A 26,119-nucleotide genomic window follows, 5' to 3' on the forward strand; every position below is an offset into this window, starting at 1 on the left:
GCACCTTGGGCAAATGTCTTCTACTATAGTCTCGGGCTGACCAAAGCCTTGTGAGTGGATTTGGTAGACGGAAACTGAAAGAAGTCCGTCATATATATGTATATATATATATGTATGTGTGTGTATATGTTTGTGTGTGTATATGTTTGTGTCTGTGCCCCTCCTCTCTATCACCTGATAACTGATGGTGGTGTGTTTAGGTCCCCGTAACTTAGTGGTTCGGCAAAAGAGACCGATAGAATAAGTACTAGGCTTCCAAAGAATAAGTCCTGGGGTCGATTTGCTCGACTAAAGGCGGTGCTCCAGCATGGCCGCAGTCAAATGACTGAAACAACTAAAAGAATAAAGAGTAAAGAGTATATGTTTCTTAACCAGCTGTCACTCAATATACAAGTGTTAGGCAATGAACTCTTCTCAACATAGTTAATCATCAGGTGGCAATTACTTTAATGAAGTTTACATGCAGCACAGAATTCCTAAGTCAGCCATAACACAATGGTGAGTCCAACTGAACAGAAAAATCAATAGCAAAAAAGAAAAAAAAACCCCCAAAAAAGCAACCAAAAAGTTTAGAGCCAAAGAGTAGGAAGAAAATGAGAAAGAAAAGGAAAGAAAGAAGAAAAAGAATATCGTTATGGGGGATGTATTGGCTGTACTTGAAAAGACATGTCAAGTTAAGTAAAACTACTGTCTTCCATACATACAGGCTTGTCTTTTTAGGTGCTGGTACCACATAAAAACACTTGTGCTGGTGCTGTGTAAATGCACCCGTGCTGGTGGCATGTAAAAAGCACCTGACACTCTCTGTTAAGCAATTGGCATTAGGAAGAGCATCCAGCCATAGAAACCACGAGGGGCTGATGAAATATATAATATAAACTTTTATTTTAGAAAATGACTGTGTATTAGACTTATTGAATTTTAAAATAGTCCGGGAGAAAAATGCAAAAAGCTGGCTATCTAGAACACTTAGTAGCTTTTGCTGTGGAAGAGAATCTTATAAATTAGAATTCGAATGAGTTAAAAGGCTTTTAAAGTATAGCAGACGTATACCTGTAGTAACCCTGAATTGATAAGAAGAAATTTATTTACCTTGGCCATTTGATAATGAAGGTGGTGTTAATCTATCTGGTGTTGGTAATGTGACCATAACTGGAGGAGGTGGGGCAAAATCTGGGGGACCACCTTTTACAGGAGTCAGCAAATCCTGCTTGAAAAGATAAAAACAAAAAGTATAAATTAATATTACATTTCATTTGAAATTTTTTTAATTCATATCGACTCATGCAAGTATGGTAAAATGGATGTTAAAATCTATGATGATTGACCAATGTAATAATTTTTCTCCCTCTTTATATACATGTATGTCCTTATTCAGCTTTATTTCAAGATTTCTTGCCAACAGAGAAAGAGTCAGTTTCTAACCTAGATCCAAGACTCCTTTATTGGAATCTCAAAATATCAACAGGATGTTTTTGCATGTATGTATATGTGCAGCATTTGGAGTCAGTGCATGTGCAGATTTGTATGTTTTGTTTTGTGCATGTATTCTCATGCATATAGTTGCATATCTAGACATACTCATATATACTTAAATGATAAGCTTTTGGAAAGTTTTACAGATTTTTACAGTTCTAGTGATGGCTTGGATCTGTAGTCTTCAAATCAGCTTTCCCCTTTCTGGCTTGAGAAGCCTAATTTCTCATAACTGGTATTTAGGCAGTGTGCTACATATTCCAGTGCCCCAAAATTACAGGTATAAACCTGAACTTGTAATGTGGATAGAGTAGGTGTACATGTATGTGTATGTATGTATTCATGTATACATGTGTGTATACATGGATGTAAATATATGCACATATGTAAGTATGTGTGTGTGTATATATATATATATAAGAGGGGGTACCCAAAAGAAACTGGAATTTTGCAATATTTTATTCCTTTAGTTTTACATGTTTACACTTTTATTGCCTTCAATGTATTGCTCCATTTGAAGCAATACATCTGTCCAGATGTGTTTTCCACTGTTCAAAGCAGTGCTGGAACTCATGCAAAGTGATGCCTTTTAATGCCTCTGACACTTCTTTCTTCACCTCTTCTACATCTGCAAATTCCATAGCACCAGCTTTCGTCACCAGTGATGACCTATAAACAAAGGTCAGGATCAATTTCCAACTGTTGTTTCAGTTCACGGCACACATTCAGTTGTGACTGCTTTTGATCTTCTGTGAGCAGGCGAGGCACAAATTTTGCTGCAACTCTTTTCATTCACAATTCCTTGCTCCAAATTTTTTGGCAGGAGCTCCAGGACACACCAGTCATATAAGAAAGTTCAACAATTATTCATTGATGGTCCCCCAAGATCAGTTCATGGATTTTCATTTGTTTGGGAGGTTGATGGATGCCTTGAATGAGGTTGGTCTTCAAGTAACAAGTGACCATTCCTAAAGCGTGAAAACCATTCATAAACTTGCATTTTGCACATGGCAGCATCCTTGTAAGCCGTCTGGAGCATGACAACTTTTTTAGGTGCTGTTCCTTCATTTCAGACATCGCAAAAATTGACAAATGCGGGAGAAGCACTGCAAAGCAAAGATGCACCAGGTGGCAGTAGGACTACACTTGATGCCACTGGTCAACATACTGATGCCTGAGGGACACATCAAGTGGATTCTAGTGGTGAAAGCCAAAACTATAATGGGCTTGTTCCACAAAGCCTGTTTCCAATTACTTTTGAGTACCCTTTCATATATATATATATATATATATATATATATATATATATATAAGTAAGAGGGGGATAAAACATTGTTACATCATTTTGATAAGTACCACTAATCTCTTAGCTCTTGAGTCACTTTGTAACTTCTTTCACTTAAAAAATAATATATATATATATATATATATATATATATATATGACAGTAACTGAAAGAAAGCTGTTGAACATGTCTGTGTGTGCATTTGTATCTCCTTATCTTGACATCATGCAATAGTTGTAATCAAGCATTACCATCAAACAAGCAGTGTTCTTCATTGCCAATCTCCTATGTCACATTATGGGAAATCTTACCTTGCTTGGAAACAGGTGAGAATTGATGTCAAGAAGAGTGTCCAGATGTAAAAGAATCTACCCCAATGAATTTTGCCTGATTCATGCAAGCACAGAAAGATGATATTGAAATAATGATGATGATGTATGTATGTATGTATGTATGTAACAATAATGTATGTGTATGTAACTGTGCACATAAAAATATTGTATTTACATATACAGACCAAATGCTGTGATTTTGTTACCATTTTTACTAAGTCTAAACAGAATGATTGCTCAAATGGTTACTGTGTTAACTTAGTTGTTTACTATGTACACTAGTTATCACTCTGACAAGCTGCTTAATCATCATTCTATCACATATATAGCCATAACATCAGGCATGAAGCAAGGTTGAATCATGCAAATCTGAGATAGTAACTATTTTACCATTTTCAAACATAAACTTCGGAAAATCAGCTGACTGCCTATGGGATATAACAGTCCAACTGATTTTGTTCTTTCTACAAAATGAGACATGCATTTGGTTGTGGAGACCATACTTCTTGGTCAGGCTATGTGCTTCTCTTTATTGACTAGTGATTAAAGAATTCAGGGTTAAAAACCAGTTAAGTGGACCATCAGAAGAAAGAGAATGTCACAAATTGAAATTATGGTAAACCTTTTTATGTATACATTGGTGAAACAACTGAATATCTATTATTTTTTATTATATATGTTAGTTGATTTATAATCATCCAAGTTTTAGCCATGTCATTTGTTCACCATGAGAAAGAGCATATCAAGCTGAAATTATGGTAAATTTTTTAATGCATATTTTGGTGAAACTCTCTTTTTTAAATTATATATGTTAGTTGATTTATAATCATTCAAGTTTTAGTTGTGTCATTTGTAAAGGATTATACTGTTTTGAGCTTTGCTCTGCTCTAGTATTTGATCTATTATCTCAGTGTCGGAAAGTGTTCATGTGTTTTCTGAATTTGGTATCTTCGACAGCACCTGAATTATCCTCATCATCTAGTTGAGCTTGCTCAGACATTTTAAACCCCCACACACAATCCAGCTCCGTCCTGCATTAGTTGAAGCAAGTCTTTTGGTTAGTACTCAGTGTCTCTGGTGAATTAGTCTATGAGGTGCATCTAAAAAGTATCCAACTTTATTTTTTCCTGCCATAAGTAATGCCTCGAGGGCAAAATCTTTAAGGTAGAAGGTGACACTACTCTTCTTTAAATAGAATTTTTTTTGTGCAACTGTAGAGTCTGTCATTTTATATAGAGCAACAGCCTGGATACTTACCAAATCTAAGCTAGATGGAACTTACACCTGAATGTTAAGAGCAGTCTTAAACATATCTTGGAGAACTCATCCCATCAAGAAACAGTTGTATGGAGATATCCTGCCTGTTTCCACCATAATAAGGGAAAAGTGTTTGTGCTTTGTAGGATATTGTTGGTGAGCTAAACAAGAGCTGATAAGTGACCTGAATTATACTCAGACTAAATGCATTATGATTTAAGCTTCAGGTTCTGGATAGAAATATAACCATGGTTTTTCTACAATTGAACATGAAACCAGTGTTGTAGTTTACTTCCAGGTAAATTCTAAATGAGCAGAACTATGAATAAAGGCATTCCAGCCATGACCACTCTGTCATCTTTAGAGGCTGTTTAAGTTTACATTATCTTGTGTGTTCTTCCCTTTAAAGACAAGAATACGATATGACAGATATTGCTGCTATTTCTAGAAGGTTGATTGAACAACGATGAGAAACATTTACCTTTTTCTTTTCTAAATTCTCTTTTAGAGTTACTAATTAATTGACTGATCAGTTAATTATTATTTATGATTCTTCCATTGAGTTCTAGTTGAAAGTAATATCTAAGTCTGAATAATATTTAAGGCCAGAACTAAATATATCTTACAACTGGTGATCATTAACTAACTATTGTCTAGGAATTATGACTTTGAATATATGTAGTTGTGTTGGTATTTGTGTAGTTGCTAAGAATTTTCTTTCAGAATTATAGAGTACTGGTCTTGTCATCTGAACATTAGGCAAAAGTCCACGAAACTAAATACATGTAGCATATACAGCAGATTTAATTAGTCCAGAGTCATAGAACTGGATGAGAAAACTATATTAAAAAAGTAGACAATTGAACATTGGTGGTGACTTATAAACCTGAACATATCTGCCAAGTAAATTCAATGAAAATTTGCTTTCAGTTAACATTCAAACTGTGACCAGTCAATTAAACATCCAAAATGAAACAGGATTTGCTTGATTTTTCAACAATGTAAAATGAGAAAAATTGAAAAAAACGTTTAAAATAAAAATGAAGAAAAAGCACAAAAATAAAACAGTAAAAAAAATGTACTTGAAAACAAAATATAAAAAGAAAAATGAAACAAAATGTAGACTTTGTTACTTGATTGTGATTCAGGTTGACTTTTGATTTACCATATGAATGGTTCTAGATACAACTGTGTTGTTAAGAAGTTAAGTTCACCTTACAATTATATATTTTTTTGGGTTCAATCCCAAAGCAGGCATCTTGAGCAGGTGTCTTCTAGCATAAGCTTTGGGTTGACCAAAACCTTGGAAGTGAAATTTGGAAGGTGGAAATTGCAGAAATCAGCTAGATTCACATGTATATGTATAAGGGTAAAGACCCTCATTGGTCATGAATGACCATGGAATTGCACCTAGAAAGTTACCCTTCGAGGCACAGGTCCAGACAAGGTTGTTTAAGGAAGACCAGCAGTCGTCCATGCATACCAGCCTCCCCTCTCCATGCCACCGATGTTATCCAAAGGAAAGGAAAAGGTCAATACAGCTTGGCACCAGTAATGTTGCAACTCATTTCTACAGCTGAGTGAACTGGAGCAATGTGATATAAAGTGTCTTGCCCAAGAACACAACACAGCTTGGTCCAGAAATTGAACTCACTACCCCATGATTGTGAGCCCAATGCTCTATATCTATACTTTGTCTTTTTTTGTCCAGATCTACTTTGCCTTAGTTCATATCAAGGCTGATAAAATAGAAAGGTGTGTTTCTGGATATAATTGCCTAAAATCCTTGTAAATGATGTTCTTTTTATAAACACATTCCAATGATTAATCAGTAAACAAATTAAAATAATATTAAGACATTAAATAGTAATTAATGGAACAAAAGATGATTTTGATTAAGATGTGAGGTAAGTATATTTGCAAAAGAGACACACTGAGATAGAGTAATGAGTGAGGGTGTTAATTTTAGTATCAAACCAAATGATCCTGGAGCTATGATGTAAAGGCAGGAGTGAGAAAAGTAGAGGACAATAGAAATCAACTTTGAGCACTAAAAATACGTTTCTAGTATTGATATAAATTTGTTATATCCTTTATGTTGGAAATCTATATGGTCATCTACTTCTGAGGAGAGCATTTCTTTAAAACTGATTTAAAATGGAGTCACTTGAAATGGTTGTAATGTATTGATACCTGGACATCTTATTTACATTCTACTGACCTAACTTGGAGCTGTGCGTACTATACCAGACTGACTTCGTGCTTCAATTTACGTACCTAATTCAACTGAATCTTATATATATATATATATATATATATATATATATATATTTACACACACATTATTATTATTTAAAATAGTTTCATTCAACCCCGTGCAACTTAAAGTTTAGGAAACTTGTTACAGGAACTTAGCTCAAATGTGTATATAAATAAACCAACACAAACATGTGTAACTATATTAAAATATTCAGATCAGACTCTTTAACCAAACTTTTAGCATGAAAGCTTCATTGGGAAACAGCAAGCGGAAAAGATATTGACAAGCCTTTAAAATGTGTTGCACTCTTCTATAGAGGAGAGGATTTTTACATGAATTGGACAAGTTCTTCAATTAGTAGAACTTCTGCCAACAGTTGTGGATGTTCAATTTAGGCTGTTTAGGCCATTTAGTAAGCCATGGAGGGTCACTATAAAGAACAGTTATTCAATATCCAGTCAATTTTTCAAATCTGATATTTGAAATTCAGTTTCTGTACATAAATATGAACAATAAAAAAAAAATCCATAAATTAAGATAACTATTTTACCTTTCTTTTAAAATGCTACCATACAATGTACTTTTTTTTACAGTAGTTAGTGACGTTTATACTTTCCCAAGATCCATTGGCTCTATATATTAAGTGAAATGTTTTCAGGGATTAAAAGAAATTTATTTTAAAAATTGTCTAAGAGTAAAAACAAAGGAACAAATGAGATATTCTCCACTCAGAAACTGGGATCAAAATAAATACAGCAGTATGGTATGGAGTCCACTAAAGTTTCCCAAAGTTTAGATGATGGTGTCAGACTGGGCAAAAGTTTAAGTCTACCACTTAGTTAGAAGTGAGTGATACCATTGCATGCAGAATCTGATCTGGAACAATGTTATTAGATGATATTATCCCATACCTCAAAGCATAAATAATAGTTATAAAAACCAAATTTGTTTCTTATTTAAGCAAAAATACTTTTGAACAAAATAAATAAAGCAGGAATAAGAAAAACAAAAAAAAACAAAATTAATAAGAGAAAAGAGAATGAAAATGAACATGCTTTGATTAAATCTCACACCACCTGCAAAGCTATTTAGCTGCTGTTGTTACTTGCTTTTAAATAATTTCGATAGAATATATTTCACTGACATGTTATTGTTATAAATATTTTTTGTTAATATTCACTAAGAAAGCAATGTTAATGAAGAAGCAATGCCGCACCAAAAGACCTTTTGTTTGAATTTTAAACCTTACCCGGAAGTTTCAAGACTTTCCTTCAAACAAGAGAAATAATATTAAATAATAATAGGAAAAAAAATAAATAAAAATAAAAGATTAAGACACACACACACACACATATATATATATATATATATATATATATATAAATATATAAATATGTATATATATATATATATATATATATATATATATATATATATATATATGTATATATATATATGTATATATATATATGTATGTATATATATATATATATATATATATATATATATATATATATATATATATATATATATATATTCAAACTGCCTATATGTATACATATATTTGAGATTACAATCATACAACCAAAGTCGCATGGTAAATGAGGGTAAAAAATGTTAGAAAAATGGCAAAGGCAACAAATACATAGAAACACCAGCTGCATGAAATGCAAGTACTAAAGTGTGCATCAATATACTTAATGTAGTTGGAAACCAAAGAAATTTGATAAAAATTATTACACACTATAAGTGAGTAGAAAGAAAAAGTTATTAACCTTAATGATAATTCTGATAAAAAAAAGGCAGGGGAGACAACTTTAAGATATAAATTAATTAAAATAAATTAACAATTTAATCCTGTGGAAAGTGAATTTGATTTTTGGGAGTATGGTGTTATACTGCAGCAAAAGCAAATATTTTGCAAGCAATATTATGTAGTATTCTAAAGGATTTAATTGAAATCATTAATTATAAACACTTTTAAATTAACATGTTTATGCTGTGCTTGAGAAGGCCTGTGAAGCCAAGTGAAATTGCAGTCATGGCTGATGCCAGTGTCATGTAACTGGCATATAAAAAGTACCATTCAAATGTTGGGCCTCACGGAAGTAATGACAAGTGACCGAGACCTTTGGTGATATACTGTGCTTGAAAAGACCTGTCGAGCCAAGTGAGATAATAGTCATTGCTGATGCTGGTGTTATGTAACTGGCACCCATGCCAGTGGCACATATAAAGCACTCATGACACTCTTGGAGTGGTTGACATTAGGAAGGGCATCCAGCTGTAAAAACCATGCCAAATCAGATTGGAACTTGGTGCAGCCACTAGCTCTCCAGATGTCAGTCAAACCACCCAATCCATGCCAGCATGGAAAATGGATGTTAAAAGATGATGATGATGATGTTCAATATGAAATCAGAAGTAAATTTTTAGGTTCATATTCATTTGCTGTTATGAGAAGAATTTCTCATGATATATTGGACCAAGCCATCAGAGGAAAAAGTCTTCAAGGAAAAAATATGTCTAAAATAATAGTAAAAAAAAAAAAAAATTAAATATGGCTGTTGCATTTGAGTGTCTATAAACTATGAGCCTTTTTGAGCTAAATAAGGTTATATTAATGGGGCAGTTTGATTTGGAAGAAATATCAGCCACAACCATCTCAAATCATACCTCCATTGTCTTAAAAAGAAGGAATACACATTAAATAACATAACTTTAGAAGTCTCTAAAAAGTTGGGGTAGTTGAGGTTGTAACATTTTCAGTTATAGCTTTGCTCAATCAAAGTTGACTTGAAATTAAATATCAACAACCTAAGAACATTTATAAAATATTTTTCTAAATGAAATCGTTAGTAAGGAATACTTGATATTAATTTCAGAATATTTTTGCATGTATGAATTTTGTTATAAAATATTATAAAATCAATGTGAACATATAGTCTCACATATTTTTTTTTTCAAATTATTTTTTTTCAAATTTCAATTGCTGTTATGAGAATTTCTCTTGATATATAGGACAAAGTCATTTATCAGAGAAAAAAAGTAAGCTTTTTTTTTGTGTTGTTTGTTGGAAGCGCAGTAATCATTCCTTGATGGATGAAGAGAATAAAACAATTTTCCTCTTTTTCTAACAAAAGACTTAGTATAAAATATCAGGAAAATTTTCTCTCAATAGCATAAACCTGTAATCTTAAAAAGTATTTCAGCCATATTGTAAAGTGTTAATGCAAAACTTGGAGCAACAGTTGTTAAAAATCTGTTTTAATTGCTATTGTTATTATCATCATCATTAGGGCAGTGAGCGGGCAGAATTGTTAGCACACTGGGCAAAATGCTTAGCAATATTTCGCCTGTCTTTATGTTCTGCCAAGGTTGACTTTGCCTTTCATCCTTTCAGGGTTGATAAATTAAGTATCAGTGAAGCACTGGGATCAATGTAATTGACTCGTCCCTTCCTCCAAAATTTCAGGCCTTGTGCCTTTAGTAGAAAGGATTATTATTATTATTATTATCATTATTAGCATGTTGGCAGAATCATTGGCATGCCGGGGAAAATGTTTAGTAGCATTTTGTCTGTCTTTACATTCTGAGTTCAAATTGCATGGAGGTTGACTTTGCTTTTCAGCTTTTCAGGTTTGGTAAAATAAGTACCAGTTGAATAATGGGGTCGATATAACTGACTTATTCCCACCCCCAAATTTGTTGGCCTTGTGCCAAAATTTGAACCCATTATTATTATTATTATTATTATTATTATTGCATATTTCCCATCAATAACTAAGACCAAAGTTCGATAAAAGACTGACTATATTTTAAATGTAGAGTATAATAAATTCATTTATTAAGGTTATTGATCTTAGAGCTAGCTTAATGTTTCAACATTTTATCACAGACATCAGAGGTTGTATATGGTAATATCAACTATTTTCATTTTATTTAAGTAAGGTAAAATTAAAAACAGCAAAAAAAAAAAAAAAAAAAAAAAAAAAAAAAGAAAGAAAAGGAAAAAACAATAACACTAATACAACTACAGGATGGAAAATTTTTATAAAAAAAATCAATTGAAGCCACATGCATATATGCACACACATACACACACACAAATATATATATAAATATATATATATATATATATATATATATATATATATATACATACATACACACACACATGCACACATACATACACAAACGCATATTTCCAATAAAAATGATAGAAATTTGCTTACTTCTGGTTCACCATTTTCAATTAATTCTTCCACAACTAGGGAAGGGAAAACTCCAATCTCTCCTTCAATTTCCCCCTGCCAGAATCCATCATCAATGCCGTTTTCATCTTTTCTAATTATTCTAATATATGTACCCTCAGTAAAAGATAGTTCATCATCTGTATTTCCCTCATAATCATAAAGAGCTCTAGCCCAAATTTCACCTGTAAGCAAAATTTGAAAATAAATATGTTTATTAACATTTGTGAATGCTCAGAGTTTGAAAGATTAAAACTAAAAATTTCTCAAAGAAGTTCGTTTTTATTGAGTTCTTTCCTAAATATTTTTAGTTTCAAATGTTTTTATACATTTAGAATAGGAAAAAAAAAATCAACTCAGGAAGTATATTCAACATATGATTATGATGAGTCAGCTCCATTTGCAGATGTTAGGCAATATGAGAACTTCCTTGACAACTTAGGGTGAGAATCAAACTGATTGCTTTTATTGCTACTTAAGATTGTATAGTTTCTGCTTACCTTTAACAAATACATACATATACATACATTCAGAAATTTGCAATTATATAAGTATACAATAGTAATATACAAATATATTTTTTATATTATTTTATGACTAAAATAAATTGTAGTCATCAATCATCAATAAATATCAACAATGTAAACTATATATGAACAAAGAACTAGGCACACATTTCTCTGTGTGTAACTTCTCCAGAACAAAGAGGAGAAACAGAACTCTATACATAAGTATTATATACTCATGTTATATTTCTTTTTAATCAATAGAAAGTGAGTGGGGTTTATCAAACTTTGATAAGTACCATGCATAAAACTCTTGTTTCTTAAGTTACTTTTATAATGTTCTGATTAAAAAAATGTGTGTGTGTGTGTGTGTGTGTATTAAAAATGGAGAAGGCCAGCTTATGGTATTACCTTAGGTTTCTCGTCCATAAAGGGTTTAGCTTTATAGTGTATCATCAGATCCCAAAAACCTGTTGGCCTATGACTTCTTGAATATATGGAGAAACCCTTTAAGGACAGGAAACCTAAGGCAATCCCATAAACCAGCCTTCTCCATTTTTAATATATACTGCTCCACATCTTAGAGTGTGCTTCTTCTTTCAGATTTATGTTTTTTACAAACAATGTGTGTGTGTGTATATATATATATATATATATAGATATATATATATATAGATGTTTATGTATTTGTTTTGCAGGATTCTTGATTTGAAATTGTGTGTTGATGTGTGTTGAAACAGATATTGTTATACTTGGGGATGGTCATTTTTTCCCAATCAAACACAAGCACTATTTATTTGATCTTCACTTTAGTTTTTATACATATTATTTTTAGTTTATTTGTCTATCAAAGTTCTTTTGTCACACATTCTGTGACATCTTCAGTGACTCTCTGTTCCATGTGTTTCCCCCTCTTGTCCTGTCTTTAAATACTTTCATCTGAGTTTGACATTTGTTTTGGTCAATATTCAGTGTTTTTACATTTCTGCTTATCAACACAACATATGGAACAAACTCTGAGTGGCAACGAAAGGCAGTCTCAGTATCAAATAAATAATGCATGTGTGTGTGTGTGTGTGTGTGTGTGTGTGTGCCAGCGTAAATGTCAACTGAAATTTTGTGTAATCTCAATAAAAATAAAATGGAGAAAAATATTCCAAGAAAGGTACATACCGTCATTAGGAATCAGTGGAAGGTTTGGAACAGCGGGTATCTCTGAGGTAGTTTGGGCAGTAGCTTGCTGTACTTCAAGGTCTCCAGAGGAAAATGAAGATGCCACATCGTAATGAGTAACATCACTTGGTGGTTCCATATGGTTTGTCATTGTAAAGTCTGGGGGTGGCGGCATATCATTGTTGTCTTGTCCAGCAGCTCTGATTTCTTCAGCAGTCAAGTCAGTAGCTGGGGGTATGTCGGGTGCTGGCGGCAGGTCAGGAGTGGAAAGAGCTGCATGAGGTGGTGAAGACATTGACGGCATATCCAAACTACTGGATGGATCGTATGTCTCCATTGATGCTGTTGTGGTAGGTTGCATACTGGGTTGCTCACCATCTTCTAAGAAACGAACGTAACTTTCGGGAATGAAACCAATTTGGCCTTGTGAATCTTTGGCCTAAAACACAAGAAATTAGAAAAGAACAAATGAAAGAGAGAGAAAGAGAAAGGGGAGAGAGAGAGAGAGAGAGAGAGAGAGAGTGAGCGAGTGAGAGAGAGAGAGATAGAGAAACAGGTAGCTAGCAGGAATGATAGGAAATAGAAGAAAGGAGAATAATTGGACAAGCGGATGCAAACATTCATAAGTACATGTGTATGTGTGTGTGTGTGTGTGTGTGTGTGCACGCATGTAAGGAGTCTCTGTAGAGTAATAGGATTTCTGATTGAATTTAGTATCAAGGGCAGGATGAGTCCCTACCAAACTTACTTACTCATGATATGTCATGTGAACATAATGCCTTCAAAAGAACCTCTGGTAATACATTCAGATTTGTTTTTAAATATATTTTTATATGTTTGTCTATATCTATTCAGTTACCTATATACACATGTACATACACAAACACATGTATAAGGAGGAAATAGAAAGTGGATGCAAGCATATAAATATATAAATACATGTACACACTTATTCATATGTGTGTGTGAGTGTGTGTACATATATATCAGGTCATTAAGAATGAAATGTCTGATTTTCTTATGCATCAAGTTTGACAGTTGTTAACTCTTACTGCTTTATCCTGACAAGGCTTTGGTCAGCCCGAGGCTATAGTAGAAGACACTTGCCCAAGGTGCCACAGAGTGGGACCGAATCCAGAACCATGTAGTTGGAAAGCAAGCTTCTTACCATACAGCCATGCCTCCACCTACACCCCCCCCCCCACGAGTTTGGTGATACAAATGGGAATATAGAATTCAAAGCATGAATATATGTGTTTAACAGTCTGATGAGTGCCAATGCACAAAACTCTGTATATGTTTTTTCACAAAAATATATCTAAATTCTGATTGGGTGATGAAAAAAATTTTAATAACTTTATTAACCAAGTACACACATACGCATATTTGTAATGATTTTAATATCGTATTAAAAAAAAAAAAAGGGTCTGCAGCCTTGACTATTAAAGGCTCAGGAAAACTAGAAATATTAATGTGTTCTTCTCTACAGGAAGGAGTTTGCTTATCTGAATTTTTCCATTATTGTAATGAATGTTGTTCAATAGGTGTCGAATTGGCAGAATTTTTAGCATGCCAGGTGAGTTGCTTAATGGTATTTCATCTGTTCTTACATAATGAGTTCAAATTATGCCAAGGTCAACTTTGCCTTTTATCCTTTCAGGGTCAATAAAACAAGTACCAGTTGAATACTGGAGCCAATGTAATCAATTTAACTACTCCTGAGTATGATTATAAAAACTGCATCTGTCTGCTAAGCTATGTTGAGCAAACATAGGAGAGCAGGTTCATCAAACCAATATGATCTCAAGCTCATATTCATGGCCTCCCATCAGATCGTGGTTGGTGGAGAGAACATGCTAATGCCCTTGTCCTGCAGTGGGATGAACATGGACAATTTAATCCAATCCAATGTTGTTCAATAGGAATACCAAGAAAGATATGAGATAGAGATTGCATGAAATGTTTATATATATATATTTTTTCTCTTTTACTTGTTTCAATCATTGGACAGTGGCCATGCTGGGGCACTATCTCAAAGAGTTTTAATCAAATGAATCAATCCCAGCACTTATTATTTTTTTTTGTAAGCCTGGTACTTATTCTCCTGGTTTATCATGCTAAACTAGTAAGTTACATGGATGTAAACAAACCAACATCAATTGCATGATAGTAATGGGGGGACAAACACAAAGAAAGACATATATATATAAACACACACACTATGGGCTTCATTCAGTTTCCTTCTACCAAATCCATTCACAAAGCTTTGGCCAGTCCAGGGCTATAGTCGAAGACATTTGATCAAGGTGCAACATAGTGTGGCTGAACCCAGAACTATGTGGGAAGCAAACTTTTCACCCCACTGCCAAGACATAATACGGGTGGTAAGAGGTGCAGGAGATATTTAGACAGTGCAAAAGTGGTAAAAAACCAGTCAGCTCTGAGAATCAGAGGCCACTGTAGTAGTCAGAGAAAGTGCAGTGTTATGAGCCGGTGTATCTATGGGTGGACGGTTTGGGTGTGTTGGTTCATGACTCAATAGAAATCAGTCTAAGTTCTATGTGAGCAGTATCAGCACCATCCAATACATAAATACATACATACACACATGCATTATCATAAAACCTACAAGACACACAAAACTATTCTTCATCTCCATCAGCCTCTAGACAAGAGAAGATTTCATTGTTTCAGGTGCTTTGGCAGCACAGTCCTTTCTAATGCTGCTAGCAGTACAAGTTGCAGGAGTTGATGAGAATAGCTGATACTGTATTGCTTGGTGCTAACTTCTTTAATTTCTTTTGATTTAGATAAGTGTTTTTTTGCTTTTGTTTAGCTCCAACTCAGTCTTGATCCAGTAGACATATGATCAAAAAGATTCCACTCTTGGATTTTTTTCTTTTACTGGCATTAGAACAATGTTACACAATGTATCCTTTACATATGCACATGTTGTATGTGGGGGCATATCAGTGTGGGTTAGTGTGGGCTGTAAATTCCAAGACCAGAACAAAGTTCAGTAGACAAGATGAATGCAGTTTTTCGTGCTTGTTTTCTTGAGTAAAAAATCTGCGACTTATCTACATGTATAACTAATACATAAAATATAAATTTAATTTCCATTTTGATGTCCTCATGTAATAAAAATTTATCTATAAACAGAACACAGATGTATATAGTATCACTATTGTTATCATTTTACAACTCCTACTTCTTATACCTTAATACTCTTTTACTTGATTCAGTCATCTGACTGTGGCCATGCTGGAGCACCGCCTTTAGTTGAGCAAATCGACCCCAGAACTTATTCTTTGTAAGCCTAGTACTTATTCTATCGGTCTCTTTTGCCGAATTGTTAAGTTATGGGGACGTAAACACACCAGCATTGGTTGTCAAGTGATGTTGGGGGGACAACCACAGACACACAAAATACACACACACACATATAAATATATATATCTATATATATATACGACAGGCTTCTTTCAGTTTTCATCTACCAAATCTACTTACAAGGCTTTGGTCAGCCCAAGGCTATAGTAGAAGACACTTGCCCAAGGTGCCACGCTGTGGGACTGAACCCGGAACCATGTGGTTCGTAAGCAAGCTACTTACCACACAACCACTCCTAATTTTTAAAAATCTTTTTATAAGTTAGTCAGGGAAGATAGTACAATGTCACTCCTCCATCAGGCTGGTGAAGTTGATGTTTAGCTTGAAGATTTTTAGATTATAATGTTTTCAGTAAAAGCATGAATGTAGAGAGAATTCCAGAGTGTTGCAGTTCCAGGAAAGAAAGGACATTACTTACTTAACCTTTTCATGTTATACTTTAAAATACATAATAATTTGTTGGGTCAGTTTAAATTCACAGAGGTGGACTTTGATATTAATAATTTTCTTCTTACACCAGTTACCATCAGTTGCCAAGAAGGTAGCTTCAACACAGTTGTTCACTACATCATAACCTATTATTTCAGAAATGGACATCATAAATCTAGAAAAACTGCTTGAAATAAAGACAAGATATTCATGGCTTTGCTCATTCAGAACTCATCTTGGGTTAAACAACAACCATCAATTATTAGTTTGTGTTTCTTATCACTTAAATTTACCATTTTCCAAAAAGCAAATGAGGGGTGTCCCATGTAATCGTTCAATATAGCAACCATGTTTCCACAAACTCTATTATCATTGAAATGTGGACTAAGTATTTTAAGCTGTAGATCTAAGAATTTTACATTTGAATGTCAGCTATAATGATGGAATGGGTCGGATAAGAATGTTGATTATATGATTCTTTGATTTGATTTTTGTGCCCAATCAGAGTTGAACAGCAGTAGCAACAACACCAACAAATGCTTACCCTAAAACCACACATCAACAATATTCTCTGTCATGATTATATTTTTAATGAGTAGCTTATATAAATATGTTCATTTATTTAAGTTAATTTTCAACATAATCAAGATTTTGGAGGGGTTTAGTAGAATATATAACTTTATATATTGGTATGCAATGTTGTCGACGAACTGGAATATTATATTTTTTATTTTACAATGAGATTTTCAATCGACATTTTGATTTAAATATGGATATTTTAGCAACAGTGGTCTCAGGTAAGTTGGTATGTATGGGGTTAAAATCAAAATCTTAATGGCTTTCAAGTTATCTTTCCTTTTCATTTCTATCAATGTTTGCTTAAATGTTTTTAATATAAATAAAATCCTTTGAAAAGAATTAGAGATTTGAAAATAACAAAACTCCAATAGGATTTCATTCTTGGAATGTAACATGTTTATTGGTTTGATGTTGGAAAGTACTAGCCAAGATATGAGTGTTAATTCATGAATTTAATAATAATCTATAATAAATTTCTTCAAGTTTTACACTAACTACTTACTTGGCTGTATGGAATATAATAGAGGAGTCTCACTAAGTGTTCAAATAGTTCTTTGTTTGATTTGGGAGACAGATGAGATTACTTAAAAAATATATGCAAGATAGATTTTTGAGTGATACACTAAGCATCCCTGGTGCTTAGATACCTTCAACTGAGTCTAATTTTCTTGTAAGCATTGGGGTCAGATCTTCATTTTGTATACAATATCAACCTTTCCTCTCACCATTCTTGGATGTCATGAAAAAGGTCAGAGGTACTATTCTTCCTTTTCTGACTAAGTCATAAAAATGAAAAGGGAGAAAAAACAAACTAATACTGATAGTACTTTGTACTTTTAGTTCTGCAAGCTGCTGCATAATGTTGAGGACTGCAAGGTAAAAACTGATGATAATGTAACAGGGTAGATTGGATTCTTTAGTGTTGTTAAAAAGAACCTGCCTCCCTGTCTAGAGCTTAATGTCTGGTAAAATGTGGACTGGTTGCATAATAAAATGCACCAAGTCTACACAAAAACATGCTTAGTGATAGGAAACGCATTTGGCCACAAGAACCATCTTCACTTAGCAATAAAGATGGCTGATTTTACTCTGTCATTGTACATGCGTGACAAATCATAAAGAGTGGTCAGATGTTGTGAGACCCTTCCAACCCATAGAAAAACATGTTAAATGAGGATGTTGACAATGGTGATGATGATTATTGTATTTAGTAGGGCCAGTAGAAGAAGGTATAGTTTAGAATGTTACATTATTATAGAAAAATTGCAGTTGCAGTTGAGTACAAATACTGTATACCAGTGTTTATGAATGACCTGAGATATAGTTGGCTTTCTAGAAATACTTCGATACTATCCTTTTTGCTTTCCAATAAAATATGAAAGATAATGAAATCTCCTTCCCAATGTAACTTATACTATAGCAGAGCTGAGAAATGGTAGTAGTAATACCACCACTACTACTACTACTTCATAGGTTCTTAATATCTCCTGCTCCCCATCTGAATATGTGGTTAAAGAGAAGATAATTAGGGAAAGATAAAACAACTTGGTGATGCTAACTACTTTAAGAACTTTAAGAACTACTAAAATCATGTGAGTAGGGACCAGATTAAAGACCTTTTTTTTTTTTAAATTTAATTTGTGTAACAAGAATAAAAATTTGAAAATACTAAGAAATATTTTTCTGAGTGTTATTTAATAGCTGTTGTTAATATATTGAAGGAAATAACGTGGTAAGCTGGCAGAATCATTAGCCTATCAGGCAAAATGCTTAATGACATTTCATTCATCATTACATTCTGAGTTCAAATGCTGTCAAGGTTGACTTTGCCTTTTATCCTTTTGGGGAAAATAAAATAAGTACCATTTGGACACAGGGGTCGTTGTAATTGCCTTACCCTCTGCCCCAAAGTTGTTGGCCTTGTGCCGAAATTTGAAATCAATAAATTGTAGGAATTTTGAATTTATAATGAAACCTTTTATGCAGCTAATTAGAAAGATATTTTGACTGGTGTTTACCCTATGCATGGCTGTCACTTTTGTGTTTCTTGTGATTCCAGTAGTTTTATTTATGTAGTGAACCAGGCATATTTTACCACCAAGGTGACCACTAAAGTGTTCTTACCAAATGCTTACCTGTACCCAGCCATCACCATCACCATCTCCTATCACTTCAATATTTTCATTTTCCTCCAGACCAAGCTCATCAGAGTTTGTGGCTTGGAATGTATATAAAGCTTGAGCATAAATTGGATATTGTCTGGAGGATGAGGAACTTTGGATAGCTGGGCTCATGGAAACTTGTTCTATTTCTGCAACTTCTTCTACATAGTCATCGTCATCATCAAAGTGTGTATATGTAGCTTCAGGTTCTTCTGTCGGCTGTGTACAAATGGGCATGGGGAAATTCATCAAACAATTTCATCATACACATCAAACAAGCATAGAGCATTTTGGAAATGTATTATTCTGTTTACCAGCAGAATAAGAAAATTAATTAAAGACAAAGTTTGGAGATATCTTAGACATAGAAGGATACGTTTCCATCATTCTCATTATCAATTAGCAAACAAAAGAAATGCAGATATGCAATTTTAACAGCCTTATATGATAACGAAATGAAATGCAAGAGTTTAAAGTCGGACAGATGCGAGATATTACAGATAGAAAAGTCATACAATTGCAGAGAATAAAAGCCTCTTAACACAAAGTTAGAGAAAATAGATTAATCCAGTATTTCAGCTTACCAAAACCTTAATCTTGTGGTTGTGAAGGAGCATGGTTTTGTGTTTAGACTGCTGGACCCATGATAATAATGTTGTGTGTTCTGTTTCTGATGCATTGTAACTTTAGGCAAAGTATTTCATTTCATGTTGTTCCAATCAACTCAGATTCAAATGAACTATGTCTGCTTCAAAGTGGCTCTTGCAGACTATTAACCCTAAATCTTACAAACGATGAGACACTGGTTGATGAGGCTTGTGAAAATTTAATTTTTTCTCTCTAACTTTTGCATTGTTAAGTGGTTTTTATTATCTTTCTATTTAAATATTGAAATATCCATATTTGATGTAAATTAAAAGAATGCTTTTGTATTTTATGATTTGATTTATTATCTTATATCATTCAATGAAATGAAAAAAAGAATTATAAGATTCAAGACTTGGAAGTTTGGGAGACTTGTAGAAAACAGTCAAGGGAAAGCAAACATCTATCCAGAATTTTTTTCCTTGTTTTATAGTTAAGCTTTTAGATAGAAGGAAAATGAATAGCACTGAATTCAGGAAAGGGGATTGTAGAATAGGAGAAAGATGCACAAATGACCGGGGATTAAAATTCAGGCAAAAAAATTCTGTGTATACTAACTGCAGTGATAATCATCTTCATACATACGTACATATGTATTTACTTGTTTCAGTCATTTGGCTGTGACCATGCTGGGGCACCATCTTGACTACACTTAGATATGTATTGTCTTATTGTTATACAAGTGTGTATTATATTTGGCTGTATGTATGTGTTTATAAAACTAAACTTAGTTTTATTAGGCTGTTTTGTTTTTAGAATTTTCTTTTTTCTCTTTGGCATAGTCAAAGAAATAATGCAATGCAACTAAACCACTGAGAGATAGTTATTTTTTTGTTTATCTTAATGAAGAATTACAAAATTTGAGAACCTTAAATTCAATAATACCTATTCTTATCTATTCCCTTTTGAGATACTTGAATGTATTATATATAATTTTTGTGGGGCTTTTATGAAACTGATAATAAAAGCTACAACTACAGCCACAAAACTCCATCAAAATGCAAGGTTAAATTACTTACTCCACTGGAACTTTCAGTTCTTACCGATGCTTGACTAGGTGTACGAGAAACAGCATCTGGTTCCGCAGCAAGACTATCTATTTGTGCATTGGTAAGCCATTCATCAACATTAACTTTTGTAGAGTGAAGCAAGGGAAAAATAAATATAAATACATTAGTTGAAAGCATAACTCTAGAAATAAGAAATTCTTGATATATAAAATAAATAATGACTTTTTAATACTGTTCTCAAAAGTAACATTTTCCAGTTTTTTTTTTAAAACATAAGAAAACTTAATGATAAGCAATACATTAAAACAACTGATGGTTTAATTAATGTCTTAACTAAATTACTAAATTTTAAAACTAATCTTTCATGTAAGTAAAGATAACTAATTTTAAACAAATGGCAATATTATTAATTATTAACATCAATTAAATGCAGGCAATATTATAGGTTAAGAACTTGAAGTCCAAGATGGCTATTGTTGTTGGAAATATTTCCAACAACCCCATGTGATCTGCCTTGACTGATAACAGCCCAGTTTCCAGTAGCAACCTTGAACTTTCTGCATTTCCCCATTTGGCCACCCGAGCCCACAAAAATTTAAGTTGCATGGGGCCCGAATCAAACTGTTTTAAATAAAAACATATGTAACTACTACTAATGTGCTGAGTGCCTCTTTCTTGTGCCCACTCACTCATATATATATATATATATATATATATATATATATATATACACACACACACACACAATGAGTATATAGGGATTAATTATACAGGCAGGTACCATAAAAGTTCTCAGGTACAGTCTAGGTTCTGGCTAACCACATCAAGTAGTAAGAAGCATCAAGAATTGCTTAGGGTGAACAATCCTATTGTAATTCTTCTGATGGATAAATCCAGGTTCACTTTGCTGGATTATGAATATTTTCAGGAAAATCCCAAATAATTACAAAGAATACAGAGACTGGTACATCTTCAAATTTTTCTTTCAACTTTAACAGTATAATTAATTGCTAAAATTAAAAGAAAAATTTGAAGACATACCAGTCTTTGTATTATTTGTAACTGTTTTGGATTCACCCAAATATATATATTTTTTATTTAGGCTGAATAAAGAATAGGAGGCTTAGGGTTTTTCCTTTTAGTTCTGAGAGTACTCCTGGAGCAGGTGACATGTTGTTTCTCAAGCAATGCACTACATTTCAAGCTGTTCATGTCTACTCAGCTATAAAAAATATCAGCTAAGTTTTGGTGCAGCTTTCCCTTTCTCCAACATTCATACCCTGGATGTTCTGTTGGGTCAAGAGTAAAAAGGCTAAGAGGGTGTTATGTCTACTCATGACTACATAGGCTCCCAAAACAATCAGTGAAAGTATGGTACATGCTACCAACCCATGCATATTACATTATTTTTTTTTATCTTCTTAGCTATTTCACTTCTCTTTCTGTCTATCCTTATCTTACAAATTGCTCCTGTTTTATTAATAATGTTATTGTTGATAAAATATTTCTCAAAATAGCATACTTAGAAAATGATCCTAAAATAACCTCAATGAACTCCTAACTATGACAACCTAATAAAAACTAGACAACTGATAATTTTCTAGAGATGAAAAAGAATATTATTTATTCTTTGAAATGAAATTTTTACATTTGATTATTGCAGCATAACAGAGTATGTTGTAAAATTTCATATCTTATTGAACACTACCACAAAAACTAAGAATTTATAGTGATTTCATGCAGACAGCATTTTAGTTTCACTGTTGTTACATATGTTTGTTTAGCCAACCAGATATATTAGACAATTAATCTGTGAGTTATTATTGATCATCATCGTTTAATGTCCTCCTTCAATGCTAGCATAAGTTGGATGGTTTGACAGGAGCTGGCCAGGCAAGAGCCTGCAACATGCTTCTGCATCTGTTTAAGCATGGTTTTTATGGCTGGATGCTCTTCCTAACACCAACCACTCAGTAGAGTGGGCTGAGTGCTTTTTACGGGGCACTCGCACAGGCGAGGTCAGTTTTGGCATGATTTTTACAGCTGGATGTCCTTCCAAATGCCAACCACTATACAGTGTGGACTGGGTGCTTTTTAAGTTGTCTGTATAAAAACTAAACTGCTTAATTCTTTCTCTACTAACTTGATATTAGATCTGGTCTAGCCTTGAAAGAATAATTATGACTAGTTTGAATACACATATTTATATCAGAATCCTTTTTACTCAAGGCCATTTATTTGCTTGCATACATCTAGAATTACAACAAATTACTCCAATTACTCCAATTACTCCACTGACACATAAACATCAATAAAATAATTTATGCCTGTCTTTTTCTTTTCTTTTTTTGCATTCATTTAAATGAATTAAAATGTATATACAAAACCACTTTAAACTGTAGGTGTGATAGAATATGGATTATTTTTGTAAAAATATTTAATTAACATACTTCCTATATTTCTTAGCAATTCAATTCGTGCTTCAGCCTTCATTTTTGCTGTCTGTAACAAATTAACACAGAAAAGTCATTAGAAAGGTTGAAATTTGATGAAATTCTTATACATCATAACTAGTCACATCATTCAGGTGCCACTCGACCGGCTGAAAGGTTAAAGGTCCATATTACATCATTAGAACTGCATTATATAACTAGTAATGATGCTGAAACTTTAAAACTTTAGTTTATAACTGTTTAACTGGGGTGAGGTGGGAGCACTAATATTAACAAATGTTCTGTTGACTTGTAATGCTGAAACTGAAACCATCTCAGAGAAAGCACTAGAAAACAACTTCCTTGAATTACTATCAAAAGACAGAATCTATAACTGTGTCCCAACAGCCTACAGAGCTAAGAGTAATAATCGTATGGTTACAGCCTGAGTTTATTTATTTTCACAATTTTATCATAGTGAAATCACATGGCTTACTGGTTAAGGTACTCGATTCATGATTGTGAGTTCAATTCCCGGCAGCACGTTGCGTCCTTAAGCAAGACACTTTATTTCATGTTGCTCCTGTCCACCCAGATGGCAAAAATGAATTGTACTTGTATTTCAAAAGGGTCTGCCTTGACAGATTCTGTATCATGCTGAATCTCTCTGGGAACTATGTTAAGGGTGCATTTGTCTGTGGAGTGCTCAGCCACATGCACATTAATTTCTTGAGCAGGCTGTTCCATAGATCAGATCAACTGGAACCCTTGTCATTGTAACTGACAGAGTGCCAGTTATTTTTGTTATAGCTTCTTTTTGTCTAGCATCAGGTCAACCCTGATCTAGCAGACTAGTGATGAAAGATGTTTCAGCCATGATCTTATAGAAATACATTATTGATTGTGTCCTCTTTTTCAAGATGGCAGAGTGTGGGTTGAGAGAGATTTGATTGCTAATGAAAGATTACATGGAGTTTAATTCATTGGTTCATCATCTTAATTTTTAAAGAACAAGTGGATGATAGAATTTAACATTTTTAATTTCCTACTTTACACTATTTCCTTACTCACTTGGAGGGCTTTATTAAATCATTATTAATAACTGGTGAAGTATAATTTGAAAAGTATAGACTAATTACAGAAATGTTGTCTGTTGTACTTTGGAAAGAGTTCCTCAGTTCTCTGAAAATGAGGTTCTTTTTAGAATTTCTTGATGACAGTGTTATATTGTAACTAAGAGTTCTCTCCATTTCTAATACTCAAAACCATTTCCAGATATATTTTCTGAATGATTTACTTACATAACACAGGCAATTTCCCAGTTTATTTTCAATCACTTTATATCTTTGTTCTCTGATAACAAGGAAATATTTCTGAAGTAAAACTTCAGCAATATGGTCGATGTTAAATAAATTAAACTAGAACATAAATTGCATTCTTATTCCTAATTTTTGCAAAGACATAAGTTAAAAATGATAAACCATATTTCCTTTGGTAAAATGAGATGTCTAATATAATCAAACTACTACTTTTTATACCTAAAAGTCAGATATATATTTCATGTTTTTTTTCCATTTTCTATATTCAAGTATAATGCTACAACACAATATGGATCCTGATATCTTGTATTAAATTTCTTGCATTATACACAACTAAATACAATATGTTTAAAAAACTAACAGTTACAGTAAGTATGCAGCTTTGCTCTACCATAAACTTAAAATACTTACTTCAGCCCTTCTCATATTCTGTTTCAGTTCTTCTAGTTGGGACTCAGTGTCTTGACCAGCACTGTCACTTTTTTCTGTACCAGCCCCTCCACTCTGTTGAAACAAAATGCAAAAAAATGATTGCATTAGCATGGATATAGGCATGATTTTCATTGATAAGAAGTGTGCATTGGGGAGAGAGTCTTAATCATTAAAATCAGTGGTTCCCAACATATGGATTGTGGACCACCAGGGGTCCACAAAGGTAGTACTGGAGGATCCGTGAACTAAATTCAAAATTTCATATATATATATATCGGGAGTGGCTGTGTGGTAAGTAGCTTGCTTACCAACCACATAGTTCCGGGTTCAGTCCCATTGCGTGGCACCTTGGGCAAGTGTCTTCTACTATTGCCTCGGGCCGACCAAAGCCTTGTGAGTGGATTTGGTAGATGGAAACTGAAAGAAGCCCGTCGTATATAATATATATATATATATATATGTGTGTGTGTGTGTGTGTGTGTGTGTGTGTGTGTGTGTGTGTGTGTGTGTGTGTGTGTATGTTTGTGTGTCTGTGTTTGTCCCCCCAACATTGCTTGACAACCAATGCTGGTGTGTTTATGTCCTTGTAACTTAGTGGTGCTCCAGCATGACTGCAGTCAAATGACTGAAGCAAGTAAAAGAAAAGAAAGAAAAAAATATATAATAAAAGGTGTCTGTGGGAAAACTCATATAAATAAAAGGGGTCCTTGATAGTGAAAAGGTTGGGAACCACTGATTAAAATGAATCCAACATTTTAATAACTGCCAGACAATTATTATGTTTGCATGGAGCTGAGTGTGGGAAGAAGGTATTGAAACTAGTTACTCCACTTATGACCTGCTGACTTAGTATGTAAATCAATCACTAATGAAATATTCAGTGATCAAATAAGTTATTGGCAAGTGAAATCGAAAGCAAGTGAAATCGAAATTGAAATTGAAACAAATTCGACGACTGACACCCATGCCAACCTTCCTTCATTGGACACTAAACTCAGCTTGCGAAGACCTGTTGGGGCAAGTAAGATCAAAACTGAACCAAATTCGATGACTGGCACCTGTGCCAGTGGAGCGCTAACAGCACCATCTGAGCGGGATCACTGCTAGAGCAGTGGTCTTGCTTCCGTGCCGGTGGCACGTAAAAAGCACCATTTGAGCACGATCGTTTCCAGCTTC

The 26,119-nt window shown here is 33.5% G+C and overlaps 1 protein-coding gene across 18 annotated transcripts in view; it reads right to left on the minus strand.

Annotated features, from left to right (window-relative positions):
* Positions 1-26,119, minus strand: part of LOC106881394 (F-BAR and double SH3 domains protein 2) — a 178,842-nt gene that overhangs the window by 28,920 nt on the left and 123,803 nt on the right. For 5 of the 18 annotated variants that reach the window (XM_052973713.2, XM_089364913.1, XM_089364918.1 and 2 more), the window contains exons 12-18: positions 24,923-25,015; positions 23,211-23,262; positions 20,770-20,882; positions 19,079-19,324; positions 12,543-12,981; positions 10,846-11,048; positions 1,093-1,207 (exon numbers count right to left, since the gene is read on the minus strand). In XM_052973713.2, coding sequence (XP_052829673.1) covers positions 1,093-1,207; positions 10,846-11,048; positions 12,543-12,981; positions 19,079-19,324; positions 20,770-20,882; positions 23,211-23,262; positions 24,923-25,015 — 1,261 coding nt within the window. Of the gene's footprint in view, positions 1-1,092; positions 1,211-10,845; positions 11,049-12,542; positions 12,982-19,078; positions 19,325-20,769; positions 20,883-23,210; positions 23,263-24,922; positions 25,016-26,119 lie in introns of all 18 variants that reach the window. The other 13 variants (XM_052973712.2, XM_089364912.1, XM_089364917.1 and 10 more) reach the window with 5 other exon arrangements.

Source organism: Octopus bimaculoides, chromosome Z (genome assembly GCF_046866305.1).
Source record: "Octopus bimaculoides isolate indiv1 chromosome Z, ASM4686630v1, whole genome shotgun sequence".
Taxonomy (NCBI): Eukaryota; Metazoa; Mollusca; class Cephalopoda; order Octopoda; family Octopodidae; genus Octopus; species Octopus bimaculoides.